Genomic DNA, 24,845 nt, shown 5'->3' with positions numbered 1-24,845 from the left:
ATTGGCAGCTATCACACAGTCCCCAATGCAACCCAGGGAGGGGCCCTGGGGGGGAGAGAGGGATGGGTGGGGCGCCCATCCTTCCTCTGGCCTTGGAGGGGGGGGAGCGGGGGAGATGGTGTAAGTTAGTGAAGGCGCTAATCAAATATTCATCAGTGAATCAATCTCCCCAGTGTCTGCCAAGGCCCACTGGCAGGCCCGCGCCCTCCCAGCCCTGCGCCCTCCACGCTCCCTGCTTCCTGTCCACCCTTTGGCCTTGCCCCTCCCCCTGGGCCATCCCAAGTGCTGGGTCCTCTCCCACTGCGCTGGACACTCCCTTGCCCCCACCTCCCTGTCCTAGGTCCCCACTTCCCAGGCTGGATGCCCATGTGCCAGCCAGCAGTGGGTGGCGTGGCCTCCCAGCCGCTTTGTAGCAGTAGGCAGGACCCTCCAGGCGCAGTGTTGAGTGAGTGCGTGCCTGTGTCCGGCTGTCCTTCCCTGAGAGGGCCGGTGCTGCCCCAGTTCCTAGTGTCTGTGCAGGGAGGGAGGGCCCAGGTGGCTTTGCTATGGAGAAAGAAGGGGAGAGGATTTCTGGCTGAAGCCCTCGATTGGTGTGTCCTAGGGTGCAAAGCCCAGCAGAGGTGACAGTGGGCACTGTGGGGAGCAGGGCAGGGCCGACTGTCCACCCTGCCCCCTCCCAGCTGGTGACCAGGCAGACGTGGGTGGGCCAGCACTGGGGAGCAGGGCCCAGCCGCGGGCCCTGGCCTCGTCCACCAGGGCCCCAGGGGCAGCCAGGCTCCTCGGGGTGCTCGGTAGTGTCACAGCTAATGTGGCATCAGGGCAGCTGTGGTGTGAGTTCCCTTCCTGCTGGACGAGCTGAGCCCGGTTCAGCTCTGACACCCCCGATGCTGGAGAATCAGCGTGGGGGGACGAGTGGTCACCTAGCGAGGGACATGACGGAGAACAAGGCCCGGCCACTCTCTGCAGGACCCCCATCCTGAGGTGAAGACAGACGAGACATTAAAGCACGTAGGGTGGGCCTGGGGGGGGGGCACGGGGCACATGAGGGGTCCCCCTTGGCAGGCGAAGGCACTTGGCCTGCCACCTTGAGGCTGTGGCGGAGGGAGGTGGGTGAGAGGACGGTGAAGAGCCAGGCCCAGGGACCACGGGGAGCCCAGCCCTGCCGGCACCCAGTGGGTGCACACTGACCTCAGCAGGGGAGCAGCGGGTGCGAGGTGCGGGTGGCAGCTGCCCCACTGCACAGCCCTCCCCTCCAGCAAAGCCAGCGCAGCAGGGACTGCACTCGCGCCTGGTCCCTCGGGAGCTGGGCCAGTCAAACTGCCCTCGGCCACGTGCAGCCCTTCCCGTTGGGCTGGTCCAGCAGGAGATGGACCTCCCACCGCGCACGCCCCGGGCCCCGGGCCTCTCTGCTCAGGGCGAGTCTGCAGTGGGGAGGAAGCAAAGCAGAGGCCCCTCTCCCGCTCCACTGCCCCTCACTCTGAGCGCTTGAAGGCCCAAGCCCTTCTCTGGGGCGGGCTCCGCCAGGCTTCCTATAGGCCTCATTCAGGGGTCCTCACAAGCAGGAGCCTGGGTGGGGCCAAGGATCTGCTCCTGGGGGAACTGCTGCGCCGCAGGCCCGGCCCGCCACTCTGAGGGCCTGTCCTCCCCCTCTGCCGGTGCTGGCCTAGGGCTACTAGAAGCCCCCACGAGGGGCTAGGGCTGGCATTCAGGGAGCGCACGTCCCCTCCCCGGGCAGCAGGCCTTTGCAAGGGCAGGGAGGGGTCTTCGGGGCCTCCCTGAGGACCTGGAGATGGAGGCAGAAGGTTCTGGTTGGTGAGGCTCCCGCGTGATGGCCACCTCTGGGACTTGGGCTGGCTCTGCCTCCAGGGATCCAGGCTGGACGGGAAGCTCTGAGGCTGGGAAAGCAGGGCTCAGCCCTGCAGGGAGGCCAGGCACATGCGCCAGCCAGAGGACAGGAAGGGTCCTCGTGCTGCGGGGACATTGCACATCTTGACCAAATCAATGGTATCTTAGTGGTGTTGGTCTCGCAGGCCATTGCTACTGGGGACATGGGGTCAAGAGCGCACGGCGTCACTCTGATCCTTACCACTGCATGTGAGTCTGTGGTCATCTCAACCTAAAATGGTCTTTTTAAATTAGGAGGGTTGTAAAGGGGGGAAAGCACCTGAAGTGCGTTCTGAGGACTCCAAGCTGCCCGTGCTCAGGGGTGTCTCGTCCTGCACCTGGACTCCCGGTGCCCCCCAGTCCAGCACCACCTCCTGCTCTCAGCTGGGCCCCTGCTGGGGGACCAGGAAAATGCATCTGAAAGTACTATGTGGCTACCACCAGGGCTTCCGGAAAATCTCTGCTCAGCTGAAAGTCACCATCCCCATCCCCGAGGGCTCTGGGACAGGATAAGACTGAGCAGGCCTTCTCTCTCCTTCTGCAGGGTAATCAGGACGCCACGGCTCCGCCTGAAGCGATGGCCCAGCCCTACCCCCCTGCCCAGTACCCTCCTCCGCCGCAGAATGGTATCCCCGCTGAGTACGCCCCACCCCCACCGCACCCCACGCAGGACTACTCGGGCCAGACCCCGGTGCCCCCAGAGCATGGCATGACCCTGTACACACCAGCACAGACCCACCCAGAGCAGCCGGGCACAGAGGCCAGCACACAGCCCATCGCTGGGACCCAGACAGTGCCGGTAAGTGTCCTTCGCCACCCCGGGGCCCCGCCCAGGAGTAGCAGGAGGGGTGAGGGTGGCTCAGGAGGGCCTGAGGCAAACGGTGGGGGGTCTAGGAGGGGACGCTTGTCCAGGCCCTGGTCCAGGGGTCCTCATCCCAGCCTGGACTTCACAGTCATCAGCTGGCACCAGGAGACAGGTGGTGAGCATGGAGGGACAGTGGCCCCCTGCCCACCTCCAGCTGTCTCTGGCTTCCACGAACCTCTCAGCTCACCTGGGAGGTGGGAAGCCCCTCCTCTGCTACCAGAGACCTGTTCATGGAAAGCGAGGGAGACGGCGGGGGCCAGAGGCCTGGCCGCGGGGTCTCAGGGGCACACCAGCGTGGGTGAGGGGAGGCGGCGGGGCTGTCTGGCGCGCAGGCCCCTCCTATCATTTCTAATCACTTGTAATCTACCTGCTTGGCCGCCCGCCAATCAGATAGCTTCAATTATGTGGTTGTAATGCAGCTGGAGCAAAAGTGCTGATCCCAGCACTTCTCAGATTTCCTGATGGAGCAGGAGCTGGTGAGGAGCAGTCCCACCCCGTGGGCTCCCTGTCCAGGCAGCCCCTCCCGGAGGCCAGGCCCCCCAGGCCCCGCCTGCTCCATCCTTCGCTGGCCTCTGGACAGCATTCTGCTCAGGGCTGTGGGTTCACCCAACGGCCCCTGCTGGCTCCCTCCCAGCAGCTGGCCCTGTGAGCTGGCAGGGCCTGGCCAGAGCAGGGCGGCACCGCCCTGGCGCCTCCGAGGGCCCCCAGCTGCACTCCCCGGCCCTTCCCCCTCCTGGGCTGGCTCCCAGGATGCTGTGCACATCCAGTGTCACCCTCTCCTGCCCGAGATGGCCTCCAGTGTCACCCAAGCTCTCTGTGGAGAGAGCCCACGCAGCTGCCCCCTGGGCTGTCAGGCCTTTCTGTGCCCCCCTGGCCGGCGGGTGCCAGATCCTCCCCAGAGTTCCTCCAGCTGTCAGCCACAGACAGAGAAGGCCAGACCCCTGGGCTCCTAGAACTGGGAGCCAGACCATACCTCCTGGGACACCCTGGCCTGGTCCATCCAACCCACCACCTCCGTGTGCTCAGAGAGGTGGCCCCCGAGCCAGAGAGGCCCACCACGAGCAGGTCATGGCCAGCTGGCCCAGCTTTCTTCCGATGGACCCGCAGACAAGGCCCACCTGGCTGAATCGCCACTCCTCCCTATGAACAAACGGGAGCCGCTCGTGCTGAGCCTCAGCTTCGCCTGGAAGAAGGCAGGGGCTGAGACAGGCGGGGTTCCAGGTGACACCAAGTGGGGACTGACGGCTCACAGCTGAGAACGGTCAGAGCCCTGCAGCCTCGGGGCCACCACAGACGCCACCAGGACCTACGGAAAGGCCCCTGTCACTGCTCATTCACCCAGACATTGGCTGAGCGCCACTGTATGCCAGTCTCTGAATTAACTCTGGGGTACAGAGAAAAAATGACCAGCCCTGTCCTCTGGCCACCACCAGTCAAGGACAAAAACATCAGAAAGGGGCCTGGCTGCATGGGAGGCCCCCAGCGCCAGCCACGATGGCCCACAAGGACCCTACTACATCCAGAGTGGAAGTCCCGCCCAGAAAGGCCAGCCTCGCTGCTCAGGGGTTGGGGTGCCTCCTGAGGAGCACACCTGGGCCAGAGAGGACAGGAGCCCAGATGAGCGGGCAGCCTTGGCCTTCCTCCCTGGGGCTGGGTCCCTTCGGGTCCTACAGAGGGGTCAGGGTGGAGGTGCACGGGTCTTTCATGCTGGGATGCAAAGGAGAGAGTTATGCTGTGACCTGGGGCCAAATGCAGGCCGCAGGTGGGAGGGACTGGACCACCCTAGGAAGGACTTCTTGGAGACATCAGGGATACCCCACGAAGACAGGGAGCCTCTGGGGGCCTGAGCCCTGGACCTTGGAGCACTCACGCAGGAGAAGCCTGCCACCTTGGGAGGGAGCCTGAGCGGTGGCAGATGCCGTCTCTGCTGGCCCAGGGTTCAAGGAGCCGGCTCCCTCCCAGGGAAGCTGCCTGGTGCTGGCATCTGCCTGCATCCTGTCCTTACAGATGTGGGGACACTCTTTCACTCATCTGAGCCTCCTCTTGGCTTCCCCAAGCCTGGTTTTAGGGTGCAGGGCGACAGGGCTGGCCGCAGGGGCGGGTGCCAAACCTTGGCCTGAACCTCATTTCTCCCCCCAGGTCCCGCTTCCCTTGAGCTCCTGGGATGGGGCCACCCTGAGCCCTGGTCTCTTCTTTCCCTCCACTCAGTGCTCCCCGGGTCCCCTCTTAGGTGCCTGCTCTCGGTGCCAGGTCAGGACACTCAGCCCTGGCCCTGCCACGAGCCCAGATGTGGCAAAGGCACCAGGGCCTCCCTGCCCTGCCCTGGAGGGATGTCCTTCTGCTGGTGAGAGAGAGCACCTGGCCTTGGGCTGTCCAGGGCCAGGAGGGAGGCGCATTCTGAAGGGCTTCCAGGTACCCGGCAGTCAGCCACCCAGAGCCCCTGAAAAGTGGCCTCTGGAAGTCCGGACCTGCCCAGACCCAGGGTGACGCAGGAGGCCTGTTGTGGCCCGGGACCCATGGGCGTGTGGGTACAGGGCTCTCTCAGGGTGCAGTTCCTCTCCTGCCGCTCCCCACGCCAGCACCCAGGGTGCCACAGGGCTGAGGCTCAGGGAAGGCTTTCCCAGGGTTTCTGGCCCCACCAGGCTCCTCCTCCTCCTCTCTCAGAAGGCTTCCTGCTGGGAATTGGGGGGTCCATGTTCCAGCCAACTCAAGGCCCTCCGGACACCTCCACCACCCAGGAGAGAGGCAGGAAGACCCCAGTCTAATCCCATGGAGGGGGCAGAGGCCAGGAACCCCATCGATGACCCGTTGTGATGGCCAGCAGCCTTGGCTCCAAGGGTCCCCGGGGCAGAGCTTGTGCTGATTTCCCAAGTCTCAGTGGGCCCAACAGGTCCTTCCCTGTGACAGCTCCTCTTGTCTGCAAGGGGACCTCCGCCAAGGGACCTCCGCTCTGGCAGAGCCCCTCTTCTTCCTATGGAGAAGGCCGTCTGTCTGGAAGTCCTGCACCCGGAGCTCCTGCACCTGGGTCTGCATCTCACACTGTTGTCACCAGGACACCGCGGCACTCTGTGGACAGAGGGCAGCCCGGGGTGCAGAGGGGTGCTGCAGGGGGACCTGGGGACCTTACATTACTACTCCGCAGCACCCTAAGATGGCAGATGCCCCCAGGATTCACTCCTTCATTCACTCAAGGTCATGTGAGTGTGGCAGCGCAGGGGGACCTAGAGGGGTCCCCCGTCTTTGTGCTTAAGGGCACCTTAGCATGTCAGAGAAACTGATGTGCAGATAGAACATGCCGGAAGAGTGCGCCTGCACCAGAGGCCGGGGTTCGCCGGGTGGAGGCAGGTGGAGGCAGGTGGAGGAAGGTGGACGATGGGCCGCTCCTCCAGGAGCTGCAGCCTCGGGTCCCTGCCTTCTCCACTCCCAGGGCAGGGGTGGACGTTGGCAGGAGGGTGGTTGAGAATGGCCGGAGGGAAGAGGAGTCGGCCCCACACCGCCCCACGGTCGCTCAGCCACGAAGCCACTCTCCAGGCTGGAGCGGGTGGGGGTGGGCGATGCGGCCACCAACCCGATGCCACAAGTGCAGAGGCCAGCAGCGGCGCTGGGAAGAGGTGGTCGTTCAAAGGCCAAGCAGGAGCCCCGGGCGCTGCCAGAGGAGGGGCGGCCCAGCTCCCCGGGCTGAAGAAGGCGCTCCTGGCTGGCGGCTGGAGGCCACGTGCAGAGGCCCCTCCTCCTCAGCGACTGGGGCCCACAGGGAGAGCCAGGCCGTCCACCGGAGCCGAGCTGATGCCAGGGTTGTTGACAAGGGCCCAGGAGGTCCCTGGGGGAACAGGGTGACAGAGATGGGGCTGCTGAGGAAACTCTCCACAGGTTCATCCTGTGCCACATCAGCAGAGCTTGGCTCTGTCCCCATGTAGGGCCGGAGTCCTGTGGGGTCCTGCAGGGTCCTGCCCAGGGCCTTCTTCCTCTGTCTGCCTCTCTCTGCTGAGCTCAGTGAGGCCCAGGCCAAGGGGGTGCAGGCTCCTCGGAGTGTGGGAGACGCACTGCACGGCGCCCAGACCCCGCCCCAGCCGACAGGAGCTGACTCCTGGCCTCCAGTGGGTGGAGGCCGGAGGGGGAGGCTCCGTAATTGCTGGGACGGGACCCAGTAATGAGGCGACGCTGAAGCAAAGCCACCACACTCCCGGGGGCAGGGGACACTGCTGTAGTCTCCGGTCTCCCTACGTTGGAGAATGGAAGCACATATTGCTTTAAAAACAAGTGGTGGAGCCTCAGAAAGCCGCGGGGAGGAGGCGCCTGAGCCGCTGTGATGGACGGTGGGCAGGCCTCCATCCTGCGCAGGGGCAGGGGCGGCGTGCAGTGAGGCCCGGGCTTCTCAGCACCCCTTACAGGTTACAGCCCCTGCGCCCATCCATCTGCCTGTCCACGGCTTAGCTAAGGGCGGGGCAGGCGGGGGGCTCTTCCTGAGCCCTGACCCCTCGCGGCTCACACCATGTGCCTGCCCCTCACCCCTTTTCTCCTGACCTGTGCCCCTTTAGAGCCTTTGAGGTGGGGTGGTCCAGTCACCCCAACTTCATCAGCACCAGCCCCAGGCCCCCTCCCCGCTGGCCTTCTCTGGGGAGGGCTTCCTCCATCCTCCTGGTAGCACATGGCTGCGCTGACCCATGCCCTCTGGTGGTCCAAAGCCAGCACTGCATGTCCCTATCCAGGCTGGATGCCCAAATCCAGGACACAGGTACCAAGAGCTGCTGTGGAAGACACGGGTGCATGGAGTGCACGGGGAGGGGCGCTCTCCATGACAGGCCCCTGTACAGCACCTGCCGTGGCCACACAGTGAGACTAGACCTATGCCAGGCCCTGGCATGCTTGGGCAGTGCTGCTTCCTGGGCAAGGCCCGCGACGGCGGGGGCAGCAGCACCGGAAGCTGGGTGTGGGCCTTCCAGGCCTTCAGGAGGAGCCCGTGTGCCCTCAGAGCCCAAGTCTGCTGCCCTGCATTGCCCCACAGAGTGGGGCTGTCACGCAGGCCGGGCTGGCAGTCTCCAGAGGCTTGTCCCCCCCCCCCCACCAACTCTTCCTACCACGAAGCTGTCCACCCCACGTGCAGCCCCCACGGATGAGCTCCTGGGTTGAACTTTGGCCCAACTTGCCAAAGCCCAAGGCCCTGCCCACTCCAAGAACCTGGCCACTCAGCCCCTCAGAGGCAGCAGTCCAGGTGACAGGAGACCAGGGTATAAGCTGATGGCACTGGGCTGGGGGCGCCTGGCTGCAGCCGCCCTGACCTGTGTGTGCCGTGTGCTCATCTGCCAGCGCAGGAAGGCATGGTGTGCAGGGGACAGTGTGTCCCTACCCTGCAGGCTCCCACCTCCTGCTGGGCACCAGGGCCCTCTGCAGCTGAGGAGGTGCAGACTTCCGGTCACCTAAGGCCTCCAGCTGCCCTGAAGCCTGGTCAGAGGCCTCCTGTTGAGCTCAGGAGTGTGAGCGAGTGGCCCAACCTACCAGAAAGGGGACAGAGAAAGCCAGACAGCCACCGGAGTCCATTGCCCCTTAGCTGCCCTGTGGCCTGAGGGGGCCCTACCTCCTGGGCTCCCTTTCCCTGACTGCGCGTAAGGCCTCAGCCCCACTCACCGTCCACTCCAGGCGACAGCCCTGAGCAAACCAGGCGCTTCCTGGGGACCCTCTCTGGGTGTCTCTGGCCAGCTTTTCCCCTGCTCTGCCAGGCTGGCTGCCTCTGCTCCTAGGGCCACCCGGGAGACCATGGCCACCAGCACCTCCACTTGTTCCAACTGCAGCACAGGCCTCCTGGCACCCTCTGTCTGTGCCCACAGAGGCCCAGGGTGGCTGGAGCCAGATACCCCCACCCCAGTGCCATCAGCTGGTACCTGTCCCAGAAGCAAGTCAGAGATCCAAGTGCAAGCCATGTGTCTGGAGGGGGTCCCTCAAAATCGCAATGACCAGTAGGGAGTTGAGGCAGGAAGGGAACTGAGCCGACGAAGGCAGCTCCTCAGCCTGCTGTCCCCATGGCTGGGTGCCCACGCCCGACATTGCCCACCACTGTGGACACTCCGCTGCAGTGCTGCCCACCACCTGAGCAGAGCAAGGTGCAAGGCTGGCTGGCTCTCTGTGGCCTGGGGTGTGAGTGTGACTGGCAGGTGAGGCCTCAGGCCTGGTGTCCAGGACCGGAGCTCACTATCTGCCCTGGCTTTTATGGGTGCATCTGCACTGAGCCAGGTTGGAGGCCAGCCTCGTGGTGAGCTCGTGGCCTGTCCACCAGATGCAGGCAAGGCTTCTTTCATGCTGCCTCAGGATGCCTGGGCTTCTAACTGGGAACTGTGAGGGGAGGGCTGGCGCATGGGCAGCTTGTTTTCTGAAACTCAGTCCCTTCAGAGCCCCTGTGCTGGCCAGCATTTGGACCTACATGAGGACCAACTGTCTGGGACAGACTTTGCTGTCAGGCTTTCAGATGGGTTCCTAGAGGGCCCCCAGGGTCCTGAGTGGCAGTAGCAGGGCTAGAATAAGAAGGAACCTCTGCAGGAGCTCGCCATGAGAGGCATTTACAGATACCTGTGCCCAGAGGCCTGGTTCTGAAGTCTATCTGGCCGAGACAACAGAAGGGTCTCTACACCCCCAAAACATCCTTGAGAGCAACAGTGCTCACTGGGACTGAGTGGCCATCGAGGTTTCACCTCTGTGGTCAGGCCTGAGCAGGTGAGCTCACAGCAGACGGCCAAGGAGGCCTGGCACTGGGATGGCAGGAGGGAGCTGGCCTGTGCCTCTGGGCAAAGTCTCAGAGGTGGGTTTTCGGACGTGGAGATGCCGAAGTGTGGGAACTCGGCCCAGATCCTCGGTCTGGGCCCAGGCACGGGGCAGCCTGCTGCAGACAGGGTGAGCAGGCCTCTCCACAGCCAGGTCCTCTCCCCGCAGCAGGCAGATGAGGCGGCACAGACGGACAGCCAGCCACTCCACCCCTCCGACCCCACAGAGAAGCAGCAGCCCAAGCGGCTACACGTCTCCAACATCCCCTTCCGGTTCAGGGACCCCGACCTGCGGCAAATGTTCGGGGTGAGTGTGCCAGGGCCCATCTGTCCCTGCCAGCCTGCACTCAGCCCGGGTGCCAAAGCAGCTTCCCGGTGCGGGTGGAGAGGTTCCAAGAGTCCTTCCTGCCGAGGTCCAGCTGGCTGGACCTGTGGGGCAGGGCAGGAAGAGGGTCTTTTGTGACTACCCCTGTCCCCCACTGTCCCCACTCCTCACCAGAAGTCCGCCTTCCACCCATACCACCTGTCTTCAGGGACTTGTGGAGCCCCGTGGTTTGGTCATACTCTGCCATCTAACTCCTGTCCCCTAGCACCTGGCACCTGCAGGCCAGCCCGGCCTCTGGCCTCACACAGAGCAGCAGCCCCAAGCAAGACCTCCTCTGGGTGCCTGGGGACAGGGCGCACCCTCTCTCCGAGCCTGTCAGGCAAACAGGAGGTGCCTCCCAGCTGCCCAGAGATGGTCAAACCCCAGTCCCCAGCCCAAGGTGACCATGGAAGTCCACTCCCTGCCTCCTTGACTTGGACCCAGACTTGCTGAGGGCTAAAATGATTCAGAATTGGGGGTGTGAGCACCCTGCATCCTCCCGACCTCGGGGCCTCGGGCTCTTCTCCGAGCCTGGGCCTGGGTACGGCCACTGATAGTGCTGAGCTCTCCCCAGCCCAGGCCCTCGGCGGCGTCTTCTTGCTGGGTCCCTTTAGTGCAGAGACAATGTCCTGCACTTTTCAGAACCTGAGAGATGGGGGCCTGAGAGATGGCTCGCTGGGCCTCCAAGGCTCTTGTCCGGCCCCTGGGGCTGCTCAAGGGGAAGGGGACCCTGTCAGTTGCCGGCATGGGTGACAGGTTGAGCCCCCGAGGACCTGGTGGGTGTTCAGGGACCTGGCTCACAGGCCATGGCCTCACATACCAGTGAGACAGGCGCCCACAGGGACTTCAGCTGGTGATGGTACAGGAAGGGGCAGCCAGAGTGTCCTGGCTGACTGCAGTGTGTCCTACACAGGGGCCTGGGCTCTGGTCCCCGCTGCTGTGCTCCTGACGTAGCCTGGCCCACCCAGCGCAGGCAGTGCAGGGTCCTGCAAGGCCCCAGCGTGAGGCCCTGGACCCCCTCCCTGGTCCCTCTGCCCTCCTCTCCCCTCCTCTTCCCCTCCTCAGCCTCCGCCTCCTCCCACCACCCCTCCTCTCCTCCTCCCCATCTCAGGGAAGCCTGGGGGTCCCTTTCCCACCCAGGGTCCTGATGCTGTCACCTCACCCCCTCCCCATCCCACCTGTGGAGAGGGGCCCCAGTGACCTTTATTACCAGTGAGGGACTGCCGTGATGCCTTGGGCGTCCCTCCCCACATGGCCATGTCCCAGAGGGCCCTGGTGATACAGCACCCCCCCTCCCCAGTCCAGCCTGCAGCGGGCCAGTATCCTGCACTGCCTCTCAAGAGGAAGACCCAGGCCTCCGGGAGAGGGTGGGCGTCCCTGCCAGCCCCACCGTGGAGGGGGAGGGGCCCTGAGGCTCTGGTTTCGCAGCCTGGGGGCGTCTCTGGAGTGGAGTGGACGGGTCCTGTCCTAACCCTCTCTCCTGTCCCTGCCCTCCCCTCTGCTTCTATCTCTGCAGCAATTCGGGAAAATTCTAGACGTGGAGATCATTTTTAATGAGCGGGGCTCCAAGGTGGGTGCCACGCAGAGGCCGCCACCATTACCGTGCCAGCTGTAGGTCCTGCCAGGCTAACTGTGAAATGTGCGTTTCCTTCTGGAGAGCTTCGCGCCCGAGGACCCCGGGCGACACGGGTGCTTGTCTCCCCGCGCTCCCACCCGCCCCCAGCTGTCTGTGTTGTTGCTGCCGCTGCTTTTTCTCTCTGAGCTGCCAGGACCCTCGCCTGCACCCCAGCGCCCCACCCCGGGCCTGGGTCCCCCCACCCCCCACTCACCCCCAGGGCCGCAGACCTGCCCTGGGAGATGGCCTGGAGGCTGGGGGAAGGGGCTGCAGGGTGGGCCGCCCGGGAGGGTGCCCGGCAAAGACAAGCCCTGTCGCCCCTCCAGAAGGCGAGACCCCCACCCCAGGCTCCTAGGGCAGGGGTGGGTGGGGCTGCTTCCCCGTGTGTCCTGAAGCCCAGCCCTGGCCCCCGCCTGAGGAGGGGTTGGGGTGCAGACCTGGCCCCTGGCCAGGTCAGCATCTCTTGTAGCTCTGGCCTCTCCCCTTGGAGGGGCAGGCCATCAGCTCCAGTCGGGCTCAGGCCGGGCAGCAGCTGCCCCCGCTCAGGGCCCACCGCCCCGTGCATCCCGCGGTGGCACCAGGACAGACCTCTGGGCTGCCCGAGGCTCTCCGACTCTCCTGACTCAGCCCTCTCTCCCCCTCCCCCTCGCCCTCCCCCGTGCCCCCTCCCCACTCCTCTCTTCCCCCTTTTCTCATCCTGTCTTCTCTCCGTGTCTGTCCTCCTCTGCTCACAGGGTTTTGGGTTTGTAACTTTTGAAACTAGCTCAGATGCTGACCGAGCCCGGGAGAAGCTGAATGGGACGATCGTAGAGGGACGAAAAATTGAGGTGCTCAGATAAGTGTGCTGCGCCAGGGAGGTCGCTCTGGGGCCCCGCCAGCCCGCCGCTGGCCGCCCAGCAGAACCCCGCCAGGGTCCTCTGCGGCAGGAGCAAGGGCCACACTGAGGCCAGAGCCCCATGGCTGGCCTCTGGCTGAGCCCACTGCCTGGGCTTCAGGCTCCCCAAGGTCCCTCCCCTCCCCCTCCTTCCACTTCCCAGGAGAGCCCTGTCCCCAGCCAGACTTCAGGAAGCCCCAGAAACTTTGTTTGAGGCTTAGCAACTTGAAGCAGAGTGGCTGCCTGTCTGTCCCCATTGGCAGGCGGCCGACTCCACCCAGGAGCTGACTCCAGGCCCTTCTCAGCAGGGAGCAGAGCTGCCCCTGCCCACCCCCACATAGGCCCTGTACTGTGCCCCTGGGTCCCTCGGCCTTCACTCCCAGCTCTTGCTGGATACAGGCAGAGGCAGCAGCAAGTGACCCGAAGGGCACTCCCCACCCCACCCCTTGCTGCCCACTTCCCCTGCCTCAGTGGCTCTGGTGGTCCCCAGCTGGGTTCCAGACAGGCAGGGCCTCCAGGAGAGGCTGGAGGCCAGAGGCAGCTAAGGAGGAGCCCTCGGGCAAGGGGATTGAGGTTTCAGAAGCCAAAGGTGTTCCCTGGGCTCTGAACCAGCAGTGCCCATGGGCTCCAGGGGACACACCCAGGCCCTGTGGGCTCACACCAAGGATGTGGGAGCAGGCCGTGTGGCCCGAATCCTTCCATGGGCACCACCTGCCCTTTCCCCTGCTCCCTTCCACGCTGGCTCCTGTTCACTGTGTCCCCCTGGGCAGTCTGACAGGCCCCTGGGTGCCCTCCTGTCCAGAGCTCCCACCCGCCTTGCCCGCCCCGTGCACACAGACCCCAGTGGAAAACTCTGGGTGCCCAGACCTGTTGAGGACCCTGACCTGCGGGGGAGGGGTGATCCTTCTGGGGGCAGGGAGTGGCCACTGTACCTAGGAGGGCCTCAGCAGCTACCAGGGAGAAAAGGTCTTGGAGGCCACCGGGGGCTGCTCCGGGGGCACTTGGGGAGCTGGCGGCGAGCTTCTCCTGCAGTCCTGGGCTGCCAGAGAGGCCGGGCTCCTTATTGGAATAGCCCACCAAGAGCAGGAGGTGCAGGTCTGGACCAGGGGCCTTGGGCCAGGCCAGGTGGCAGCCTGGGCGCCCTGGGGCCTCCCTCCAGCTCCCAGCCCCCTCCCCGGAAACCATGGGGAGGCAGGAGCAGCCTGGGCAGGACTGGGGTGGACAGAGGGCCTGCGCGGAGGCCAACGCTCCCTTCCCTCCTCTCTCCCTCTCTGGCAGGTCAATAATGCCACAGCCCGAGTCATGACTAACAAGAAGACCGGGAATCCCTACACCAATGGTAAGGGGCACAGGGCCCCCGCAGGCTGCAGGGGCCAGGCAGAGGCCCTAGGACTCTTGGCCCTAGGGAGCCAAGACTGCTGCAGGCCAGCCCTCCTAGGTGCTGTCCTCCACTGCTGGTGACCCAGCTCTCCTGCTTCTGTCCAGCTAGAAGGGGTAATCAACTGAGGCAAGAGTTCTGGGGTGACCACCTCCACCCATGCATCAGAACGGAGCCCCTGGTACCCCAGAGGCCATGTGCATAGTCTTTGGGCACCGTGGAATCGCCATGGCCTCCCGGGTGCCGGCAGAGGTTCACCCAGGGGCTCACGTTGGAAGGGTTCTTGGTCAGACCTGCTGCCCTGACACAGTATGCCCACGCTCAGGAAGAACTCGAGGCATGCTGGGTGATCCTGGACAAGCTTTTAGACCTCTCTGAGCTGCACTCTCCTCATCTGCAAAGCAGGAAGAGTGATATCCATTGCCCCGGGCTGTTAAAGGGCAAATCATGCTCTAAGTGCAGCCTAGGGTCCAGAGGCAGAAATGCTCGGGATCAAGTGTGACGCTATGGAAGGAGCGTGCCACTTGGGCTTTAGTAGTGCTGACGATGCTGTGAGCACCAGGTTGACCCCGTGGTCCCTGAGTTAACTGCCTGGTCACATGTGTGCACCTGACTGCAGCAGGGTGCAGGGTTTCCTTTAAGCACCTTTCCTTTGAACATCAGCCGATGTTAAGAGCTGGCCCTGGAAACCCTTGGAGGGATGGCTGGTGGCCTCTGCACGCCTTCGTTCCACAAGGCCAGGGGGCTGCTTCAAACACTGCAGCCACATGCCAAGGCCTTTTCTAGATCCTGCTGCCCATAGTCAGGACAGGTCTCTCTGCAAGCCACCTACCCCTGCACAGGGACAGGGTGCACCACATCACACCAGCCACTCCTGTGTGATCTGCCCCACATGGAGTCAGGTGACCAACCAGCACAGAAGCCTGCCCCGGGGCTTGGGCCAATCTGATGCACGTGTCCGTGTCGGGTCCTAGAGGAGGAGAGGGGCTCTGGCCAGGCCCAGTTAGAGTTGAATATTGTGTTCTAACTCCCAGATTTTTTGAAGACGCAAATTTCAAGTTCTTTCTAAAAACTGGCAGCACCCCAGCTTTGCAAGTGTCCCCAGTCCATTATGGCTGAGACTTCTGTGATCTGGTGCTAGGCAGGAGAAGTAAAAGTGGATAGACAGGAAGTAGGACTTACTCGTGGGCCTGATGAGTGGGCAGCATAGTAGAAGCCCTCGTGAGTGCAAGGACCCACATCTGTGTAGGGGCCCATGACTAGGGGTGCATCTGACCCCACAGCCACCTGGGACAAGTTGCTTCTCAGTCACTACATTTCCAAATTCATCCACTTTAAACCTGGTAAAGCCCCACTTCATTGCAATGTGGAGATCAAAGACCTTGAGAGGATTTGAACTTGGCCCTGCATAGGGTGTCAATCACATGCTCCTTGTTCTGCAGTTGGTGCAGGTGGACATGGCCATGGGCCAATGTCAGAGCTAGACACTTGCCTCAGGGCTTCCCAAAAGCACCCCAAATAACTGACTGAAGCTCAAACTGGGAGCACAGGGCAGAGTCAAGGGCATGCAGTGCTAATTCTGCCTCCAAGGTCCCTTAGGCCAGCCATCCAAGCAGCAGCTGCATATATGACCAAGGAGGCTGCTGTTTGTAGCCATTGCAAACACTGGGCCCCCACAAGGAAAGGAGCCCCATTGACTCAATGGGCTGCAGAGAACGTAGACATGTCCACAGGGTTAGGCTGATCAGCAGGGTACCGTGACACTACTGGAACACTGCCCACCCTTCACTCAAGAGCCTGCCACTGCTCTCTGGGCAGCACCCGAATGCTGACGGTGAGGAATGTCAATTGTGCAGTTCCTAAGGGTCTGTCACCAGTGCTGGCCAGATGTTGGGAAATGGAGAGTGGCAGAACCTTTGTGTACCTGGCTGCAAGAGCAGTCTCACTGAAATGCCTTCACAGAGCTGGGCAAGAATCACAGGCTGCAGGGGGGTGCCTAGACCCCGGCAGGCTGGCCCAGAGCAGTCTGAGCATGCTCATCACTCTGAGCACGCTGAACACGCTGAACTTCAGGAGAGGGCAGAAGTTCCCTCCGCAGACGACAAACACACCAGCTTGACCGGGTGTTCCTATTTACAATAGAAACAGGGGCCACCCCGCGGGTCTCAGGATGCCTCTGTGAGCTGTGGGGCTCCAGACTAAAGTGGGGCCAGCAGGGAGAGGTGGAGGTACTGGACAGCCAGAACTGACAGGGGCACCCAGGAAGCCAGAGTCAAGGTCCCAGGGCCTCAGAGTCTCCCTCCTCTAGGGGGGCGCCTGGGATAGCCTCAGGGCTCACTCCATCACGGGGGTTTCACTAAGAACAGCCCCTCTCCCTTTCTAAACTTTGGTTTTTGGAAGACTCCAGAGTCCCAGCCCTGGCATCCAGTCTAGGTGGAGAGATGGTGGACTGGGCGTGGCAGGCAGCTCAGTCTCCTGGAGGGGCTGGAGGGGGTCCCCGGATGGCTCTCATCTATCTGCCCTGCTGTTAGAATCTGGGTGAGGGGCTGTCACATGCAGTCCATGTGGAGAAGAGCTACCCTCTCCAGGATGTATCTCACCAGCTGGCTGGTAGGTTTAGGTCCCTCCTGTCCCTCCTCACAGCGCTGAGGTTGGGCCTGGCCCTCTCCAGTGCCTGGCTGGTGCTACTCAGAGCCAACTGATCTCCACTCTCAGAGGCTCCGGGTGGAGTCAGGCCTTTGTGCCTTGGTCAGAGGACGGGCCCACCTGGGAAGGGGAGGACTGGCATGCAGATTCCAGCTGGGGATCCTGGGAGAGGCCTCACACCTCCTTCATGGCCAGTCTTCCTGCACTTCCTTAAACCTCCATATCTTCTACCAAGTGGGAAGGGCGCGCCATCCACCTCGTTGGTGGTAAGGACCTCGTGAGCACCAGACATGGCTGGGATTGCAGACGTTATCACCCTTGGTCTGCAGCCAGTGGCCCTTCCTCTCCCTCCTTCAGGGGTCCTGCTGTGGACAGGAGGATAAGGGGCAGAGCCCAAGACTTGGCACTGGGAAAGGGAGCTCCGGAGCAGAAGGGAGATTTGGGGACAGGAGGTGGGGAAAGAGCCCCAAGACAGAATCCCTCCTTGCAGCCGAGGCTGCGCTCCACTCTCCCTTGAACCGGAAACTGCTGGGGCTGGTGTCCTGGGCGCGGGTGTGCAATGTGGGAAAAACGTCCGGAGGGAAGTGGCCCCGCTGTTCCCACGGCCTGTGGGTGCAGGGTCGGCAGAGCGGCACTGGGGGGTGTGGGGACTCCTCCGCCCACCCTCGGGCAGAGCGAGGGACCCGGCCAGCCCTGGGACGTCCCCGCGACTCTGTCCTAAGGTGAGGCGGGACGGGCATGGGAAGACACTGACTGGGCCCTGTCTCTGTTCTAGGCTGGAAGCTCAACCCCGTGGTAGGTGCAGTCTACGGACCCGAATTCTATGCAGGTAAAGAAGGGGAAGGGGCGGGGCCGGGAGGCCTGGCGCGGGTGGGCGGAGCCGGGCGCAGGTGCGCCTTCCCGCGGCCACTCTTGTCTCGCGCCCCTTTCCTGCAGTGACCGGCTTCCCCTACCCCACCACGGGCACGGCCGTTGCCTACCGGGGCGCGCACCTACGGGGCCGGGGCCGGGCCGTGTATAACACGTTTCGGGCCGCGCCGCCTCCGCCCCCGATCCCGACTTACGGAGCGTGAGTACCCGGAGCGGGAGGCCGGGGGACGGCGGGGGCGGCCTGTGCAGCGGGTGGGGGTCTCCGCAGCCTTTACAGAACTGGGGATGCGGGGTGGCGGGAGCCCCAGAGGGTAGCGCTGCCACCGCCCGCATCCCCACTACCCCACCTCCCCCACGGGGATACCGCCAAGGGTCACTGGCATTTAGGGGACGCTTAGCGCCGGAACCTGGTCCGGACGCTTTCAAGGGGGGAGTTGTGAGCCCTTGGGTCCAGCGAGGCACTTCTTCGAGCCCTCTCTGGCCCTTCCCCGTGGTCCAGTGTCCTCCCCGCTGAAGGACTGCCTGGGGGAGGGGGGGAGGGCAAGCCTGACTGGGCCGATGGGCCCCTGGGTTTTTGGGAGAAAGGAGCTGACCAGCAAGGGTGTTACTCTATTGTTATACCAAACAGGGCACTGGAGCAAACGCTTGTTAAAATGCCAGTCCCGTGGGCGGGGCTGGCACCGTGCCCCCTCCCTCCTCAGCAGACACCGGAGCCGGCCTACCCCACCTCTCCAGCGTTCCCACCACTCTCTTGTCCGTTTGCTTCCAGGGTCGTGTATCAGGATGGATTTTATGGTGCTGAGATTTATGTAAGTGCAGCCCTGGAAGGGGAGGGTGGTGTCGGCTGTTCTGTTTGTCTCTGTGAGCAGTGTGTCCCCTCTAGTGGCCCCACTCCTCCTGGCCCCCTCGCATCCTTGAGAGGGCCAGGGCACTGATCTGCACAACCTGGCACCCCTGGGGAGTCCAGCCAGGCCCAGTCTGGGTTGTCAGTATGCATCGAGGGAGTGGTATTGGGTCTCCCAGCAGCCCTATAAGCTAAAGGCAATTTGTCTGTTTGGCAAGGACTGTGATGGGGTAGTAGCAGCTCTTCCACTTCTAAGCACACTGTGGTCAGGGGGTGAGCCCCCAGGAACACCCCAGTCCAGTGTGGAGGCCCCAAAGAGGCCAGGAAGCAGGGCCACAAGTTGCCTGTCTTCTTGAGCCTATATCCCCTGGGGTCCTATGGCTTCTCTCTCCCTTCTTGGGGCTGCACGTACTGCTTCCTCTGGCTTGGAGCCCTCTCATCTGGCCCTGGCCCTGCCCCTGCCCTGAGCAGTCGTCCATTATTGTGTTACCTGCTCATCTGAGCCCAAGACATCTCTGAATTAATGCCTTCTTGAACCCTTTGCCCTTGTCCATTCCTAGTGTCCAGGTTAGCATCCAGAGCTCCCCAGGGTTCTCTTGTCTGCACCCAAGTCAGGAGGTGGCCTGTGGGCAGATCTATGGACACCTGAGGTGTGCCATAGGCCAGCACACGGCCAGAGGCAGGTACCCACTAGTGTACTGAAGGCACTACCAGGTGTGAGAATGGATGGATGAATGGCATGAACAGATAGCCCTGCTTCATCTGGAACCATCCACTTGACAGTCCTCAGATCTCCATTAGACCAGAAGCCAGGTGCCCAGGCCAGGCACCACCTGTGCTACCCCAGGCCAAGGTGGAACTTGAAAGGCCGGGGACTGAGGAGGTCCATAGCCCCACCCTAGGGCCCAGCCCCACAGGGTGTGTGTCTGCCCCAGGAAAGGCCCTGGCTGGGCCTTTCCCTGGGTGAGCCTCACTAAGTGCCTCTGCCATCTCTTCCTCCTTCCTCCCCGCAGGGAGGCTACGCAGCCTACAGATATGCTCAGCCAGCAGCAGCAGCAGCAGCCTACAGTGACAGGTGAGGCATGGGCAGACGACAGTACAGGGTCCCGGAAGGCTGGGCCCAGACACACAGGAAGCCTTGGTGCCACTCAGGGGCTGGGGTACTTGTGCCTCATGGGTGCAGGAGAGCAGGGGAGCAGGTCCCAGTGTGGCTCAGAGACCCTGGAGCCAGTGAGCCCTTGACTTGAGTCGCTTCCTATTTGTACCCTGGGGAAATGGTGGAAACCCCAGTTCTTAGGCAGCAGTTACCACCTCAGTAGCAGATTCCCATCCCTGAGGTCTGACACCTCCTGCAGCTCTCCAGGCCCCAGTGAAGATAATGTGGAGCCTCAGATTGGCCCCTGGAGACAGCTCTGGTCTTCATTAGCACTTCCAGGGCTGAAACCTCTAGCTCAGAGAAGGGAAGGTGCCCAGCCCCTCCCCCGCGGAATGGGATGAGACCAGGTAGGCAGTGTGCACCCTCTGGGAGCAGCCAGCCCCCCACCCCTCAGTGAGCAGGCCCAGGGAGAAGGCTCTAGATGCCAGGCTTTGTTTCAGGGGGCAGGGCCTCGAGTACTTCCCCCGTGGAGTGGCTGTGCCCAGGGCCTCTTCCCTTGGTCACTGGGCCTGGTGGACACAGAGTTCCTGTTGGGGCCGGGCAGGAGCACTTCATCAAGGGCTGCTGTGGCTCTGGTCCACACACCCACGCTCACCTGGGGCGGCCTGGCCCTCCTGGCATCATGGCAGGCAGGGCCCCGTGGCCCAGCCTGTCCTGAAAGAAGCTAAGAGGTCACTACAGATAAATGGGGTGAAGGAAGGTCATCTGGGGACACACTGCCACCTCCTTGGTGGCGGTGACTGGTGGCCCCAGGTCCCTCTCTCCTCTGGAACCTTTTCCCAGCACTTGGTTCCTCTTCTTTGGGGGAGTGAAGTCTATTTTCCTTCCAGACAAGCTTAGTGAGGACTCTTTTCCCCGCTCCAGGTAGCGCTACGTAGGGGACACGTTGCCTGTTGTCAGGTCAGCGTACCCTGGGCGTATTGAAAGGGTGTCCTGTTGGGTTCCAGAAACTTCCTTCCAAACAGGGAGGAGGGATGAACCTTGAGGGCCTTGTGGAGAGGTGGGGGCCTGTGGCTGGGACCCACAGAAGGAGGTTCATTCGGTAACTGGTTTGGAGGCTATGGGAGGCCTGCTGCCCCTCACCTGCCCCCCCTGCCCCCCCCCCCGCGGTGCCTTCCCCTAGTTACGGCAGAGTCTACGCGGCTGCTGACCCCTACCATCACACCATCGGCCCTGCGGCGACCTACAGCATCGGAACCATGGTAAGAAGTCTGGGTCCACCTGGCCCCTGGCACCAGTCATGGCAAGGAGGCCACATCGGTGTGGCCAGGCGGGTGGGGAAGGGCCCTTCAGAGAGGCCAAGACCTCCAGCCAGTGCCTCATCCTGTGACCTTGGAAGGACCGCAGCCTGGACTCGAGTTGGGGTGGGCGAGGGCTTGCCCCTTGCACCCTGTCCCCGTGGAGGGAGGCAGGTCTGACCAGAAGGGAAGCACCCCACTGGACCTGCTTTCCTGAGCCCATAACCAGAGTCCTGTCAGGGCCCTGAGTTTCCCACCACCAGGAAAGCCAGACACCTGTCCACAGCCCCTGCCCTTCCCAGAGGTTCCAGAGCTGGGGCTGCTTGCTGCTGGGGGGCAGACTGGCTTCCCCTGGGGGGTGTTTGAGCCCAGCCCCTCCTCCAGCTCATAGGGGAGGGACCAGACCACCCACTGTCCCTCACCAGGCCCCTCCTCCTGGACTTTCCAGGGCTGCAGGGCTTCTGAGGAAATGGCATCCGCTTCCCAGTGGCCTCATCCCTGAGGGGTGGAGAGGGCAGTGCAGGGTGGACACCTCTGCTACCAGAGGCGTGTGGCCAGTGTGTCTGTGTGTGTGTGTGTGTGTGTGGCCAGCTGTCCACGTGTGGTCCAGCTCCCTCTGTGCCCCAAATCTGCTTCCAGTGCACACCCACCTCCTGTGCCCCGGCCCCGGCAGGGTGCTGACGTGTCTGTAGCCAGCCTGGCCACCTGCATCAAAGATGAAAACATCCTGGGGAGTCGAGGGAGGCGTCCAGGGGAAGGAGAGCTGGGCACCCCTCCCTGGTTTTGATCACTCCCTCCCAGTTTTTGTTTTGCCTTTTTTTAATTTTAACAAACCTCGGACATCGGAGCAGCTGTGAGCAGCCAGGGAGGGCAGGCTCTGGAGAGGCTGCCATGGCCCCTGGACGAGGCCCTGACCGTGGTTGCAGCCCTGGGCTTCCGGCACAGGGGCCCTCAACACAGCTAAAAGTGTTCCTTGATTCTCAGAGGGTTCCTCTTGTATTTTCACTTTTTACTTCTGAGATTTTTCTATTCCCCCCCCCCCAGTTTTTCTTCTCTGGTATTTGCCATTTTCTTCCCTTTTCTGGCAAAACTGGTGGGGGTGGGGAGGCCCAGGAGAGCAAAGGCAGGAGCCCCAGAGACCAGAGCTCCCTGGCAGGACACAGCGCAGCCCAGCAAGGCCCCCACACCATGACCTTGCCAGTCCCCAGAGAGGCCCCCTGAAGCTGGGCCATCAGGAAACCCCGTCAGGAGCCGAGAAAGTGGGGCTCTCCTTGGGACCTCCCTCTGCCGGAGGACAAGGGGGTGGTTCAGAAGCCTGTGAGTCAGGAGTGCCCCTCCCGGCCCCAGCCACTCCACATAAGGACCAGGCCCCTGCCCCCTGTTGCCATGACAACATGACACCCACTCTTCCCAAGGACAACTAAAAAGGGGAAAGCAAACGGGATTTAGCAATTTCTCTTTTTGTTTTTCCTTATTTTTTTTCTTTTTGCTTTTTCTCCCCTTACCCAAGGACGGTACTGATTGGCTGTTCTCCATCTTTGATGTTGCAGGCTAGCCTCTGCCGAGGAGGGTACAGCCGCTTCACCCCCTACTAGCAAGAGACCCGCCCCTAACAGCATTCACACTACTGCCTATTCCAAACCAAACCCTACAGCCCAAACACCAGGCACAGCCACCAGGAGGACAGTGCGCCCCTCCCGGTCAGCGACTGCGCCGCTGGCCCTCCGCGACTCTAAAGCCCATAGATTTTACCTCCAGCCAGCTGGGCTCCCCACCCCGCCCATGACGGTGTGTGTGTCTTTGACCTGGTTTTCCGTATGTCTGAACCTTGGTTCCTATCTTGACTTTGTTGATGTTGTGCTGCCCAAGCCACTGCAGGTACAGTATGCACACGGTGGGGGCCAGCTGGGAGCACAGGCAGCCCCCACCACTAGCAGTAGCACCCAGAGGACGGCCTGCTCCACACAGCTCCAGAAACACTGGGTCAGGCCTCTCTCACAGCTGCCACAGCCAGCCCCCTGCATAGCCGGCCTCCCCCAGGGTCCACCTGGCTCCGCTACACCCTCCCTGTCCCCACTCAGTTGAGGCTGATGTTTCTAATTAAATTTTTAATGATGACATGGTCACAAGCACATTGCTCTGTGTGTAGGCTACCGACGCCACACCACTCCCCGGGACTCCTCGGTGCTGCCGTGAGGAAAGGAGATGTAGAGAGTACCCCAGGCCCAGGGCCACCTTCCCTGCTGAGCCCTGGGCCTCCCCGGGACCCATGTCTGACATGGGGCAGATCCCCCCCTGCTCCATAGGTGGCGCTTTAGCACTGCAGTGGGCCCTGTCAGCCTGCCTCCGGGTGTTTGTCCCTGAGCTGCAGCACCATCCTACTGTCCCCAGGGTCCATCCCGAAGGGGAAAGTCCTCCACCAGAGGCAGGCGAGGAGCACAGGGTGCCCTTCCCCAGGTCTCCCATGGCCACTCCAGCCTCACGTGGACTGTGTGCCGGCTTCGTGGCCTGCAGGGACCTGCCTTGCCCCACTGCGGGCAGTCCTGGGGATGCAGGCTGGGCCTGAGGTCAGCAGGGAGCCTAGGGAGCCGCCCAGGCAGGAAGGGCTGTTCCAGGTGCTGGCCCCAGGGCACATGTCTGCACCTCCCCAGGTGGAAGGGCGCCTCCCTCTGGACTGCAGGGCTGCAGGGCTGTAGGGCGCACCTGCCCCACCCCTCCTCCCACTCTGCCTTCTCACCCAGGCCCCCTGCTCAGCCTGTGCTGCCACCTCCCTCTCACGCCCTGGCCTCCGCTTTCCCCATCCCAGCTCCCAGGCAGCTCCTTCCAGCCAGGCTCTGCCCTCCCACAGCCCTGTCCTGACCCGCACACCCACCAGCAGCCTGACTGGCCCCAGGAGACAGGTCTGCTGAGGTCTAGCGTGCAGGAGGGTGGGGGCCGGCGGCCAGGGGCAGGGGCAGGTGCTGGGACCCCTAGCCTGGCTGCTCCTGAGAAACTGCAAGTGCCGCCTTTCTGTTTCTGTTGTAGTGAAACCTTCCACCGTTTCCTTCTCGGACCATGAAGGGCAAAAACAAAAAACAAAAAAAATCACAAAACAAAAAACAAAACAAAAAAAAAAGATGTTAAGATCCAAGCAACAAAAAAACCAACCAACCCAGAGGCATCCAACCGAGTCCAAGTCCGCGTCTGTCGCACACCGAACCGAGGAGCACGGCCCGCAGGGCACGTGGAGAGCGGCCCTGCCCAGCTGGCGGCGCTGTGGGGACGTGTCCTTCCCAGCGGGCGCAGTGGGAGAGTTGGAGGGGAAGGGCCTGATGGCTGCCAGCAGGGGCTCTAGCCAGTCTGCCTTCCCGGGTTCCTGCTCCAGGCGTGGCCTGAGCCAGAAGAGCAGCCAGCAGGACACAATCTGCTGCCGCTGTGCCCTGGAGGGGCTGGGTGTGGGTGCAGGGAGGGCCGGTGGCTTGTCATCCCTGGGGCTGCAGCATGGCCCCATCACCTACGTTGCTCCCCGCAGGCCCTGCGGTGCCGTCCGTGTCCTTAGCTGTCCGACCAGCAGCCCTGGGGTCCAACTCCAACGCAAGGGCTGATGTGGCTCCAGAACTCTGGGTGCCCCTCGCCCTCCGCCCCATGTGAGAGTGCCCAGCGGCAGAGCAGAGCAGAGCAGACGAAACCTAGCCAGCGGGGGCCACTCCCGCCCAGGAGGGTGGACTGGTGGGCCCTGAGGCAGAGCACTTGCACCTAGTGGCCATCTCTGTCCCTTCTTGGAGGAGCCCTGGGCCCAGCCTAAGGAACTGAGGCCAACCTGTTGGAACCCAGCCCTCCCCACCCCTCCCCTGCCAGGGAGCTGAGGGGCCAGGGCGGGCCAGCACCCAGCTGTGTTGCCAGGTGGGGAGTCACGGTGCTAGGGTACAGAGAACAAGCCAGGGCAGGGCCCACAGAAGAGGGAGGGAGGCGGGAGGCCTGAGCTGGCCCCGCACAGGGAGGCCAGCTGGGCCACACCCCTCCACACTCCTGGCAGGTGTGGGAAGTGGGACGGAGGCCGGTGGTGCAGAGAGCAGGTGGCGGTGGCGGCGAGGAGCCCCGGCAAGGCAGGGATAGCTGGAGTAGGGAAGCAGCAAAACACCACACACAGGCTCCCCACACAGCTCCACTGTCTCATGAAACTTCAAAAATAAAGGACACCTCACTTTCTATTCAGCGTCAGTACGAAGCTCTGGGAGACCCTCCTTTTCTATCCCCTTGTGCACAGCCCGCCCTCGGCTCCGCCCTCCGCAGAGCCCCTGCCCTCGGCTGCTCTGGACCCTTTTCTCGCAGCAGCTCAGACCCCTCGCCCCGGACCCCCCACCCAGGACTGCAGCCGAG

General features: G+C 63.0%; 1 protein-coding gene and 1 non-coding gene across 6 annotated transcripts; one reads left to right on the top strand and one right to left on the bottom strand.

The window, feature by feature from the left end:
* The first annotated feature begins 2,422 nt into the window (after positions 1-2,422).
* Rbfox3 (RNA binding fox-1 homolog 3) lies at positions 2,423-22,081 on the top strand. Of its 5 annotated transcripts, none has more exons than XM_026408421.2 (11): positions 2,423-2,677; positions 9,671-9,808; positions 11,382-11,435; positions 12,215-12,307; positions 13,633-13,693; positions 17,154-17,224; positions 17,269-17,447; positions 18,018-18,057; positions 19,106-19,167; positions 20,372-20,450; positions 22,037-22,081. In XM_026408421.2, exons 1-11 carry the CDS (start codon positions 2,462-2,464, stop codon positions 22,079-22,081), a joined length of 1,038 nt encoding a protein of 345 aa, XP_026264206.1. In that variant the 5' UTR covers positions 2,423-2,461. The 5 variants fall into 5 exon arrangements, with proteins under 5 accessions (XP_026264206.1, XP_026264205.1, XP_077657541.1 ...); XM_026408420.1 differs by having other exon boundaries at positions 2,462-2,683; positions 9,674-9,808; positions 17,154-17,207; positions 17,315-17,447; XM_077801415.1 differs by having other exon boundaries at positions 2,462-2,683; positions 9,674-9,808; positions 17,154-17,207; positions 17,315-17,447; positions 17,877-18,057.
* On the bottom strand, positions 15,310-15,444 carry LOC113196499 (small nucleolar RNA SNORA70). Its single transcript, XR_003302557.1, has one exon. It is a non-coding gene; the product is annotated as a small nucleolar RNA SNORA70 (small nucleolar RNA).
* Positions 22,082-24,845: the final 2,764 nt, after the last annotated feature.

The sequence above is a fragment of the Urocitellus parryii genome, chromosome 7 (assembly GCF_045843805.1).
Source record: "Urocitellus parryii isolate mUroPar1 chromosome 7, mUroPar1.hap1, whole genome shotgun sequence".
In the NCBI taxonomy this organism is placed as follows: Eukaryota; Metazoa; Chordata; class Mammalia; order Rodentia; family Sciuridae; genus Urocitellus; species Urocitellus parryii.
This window is presented reverse-complemented; position numbering and strand designations above follow the sequence as displayed.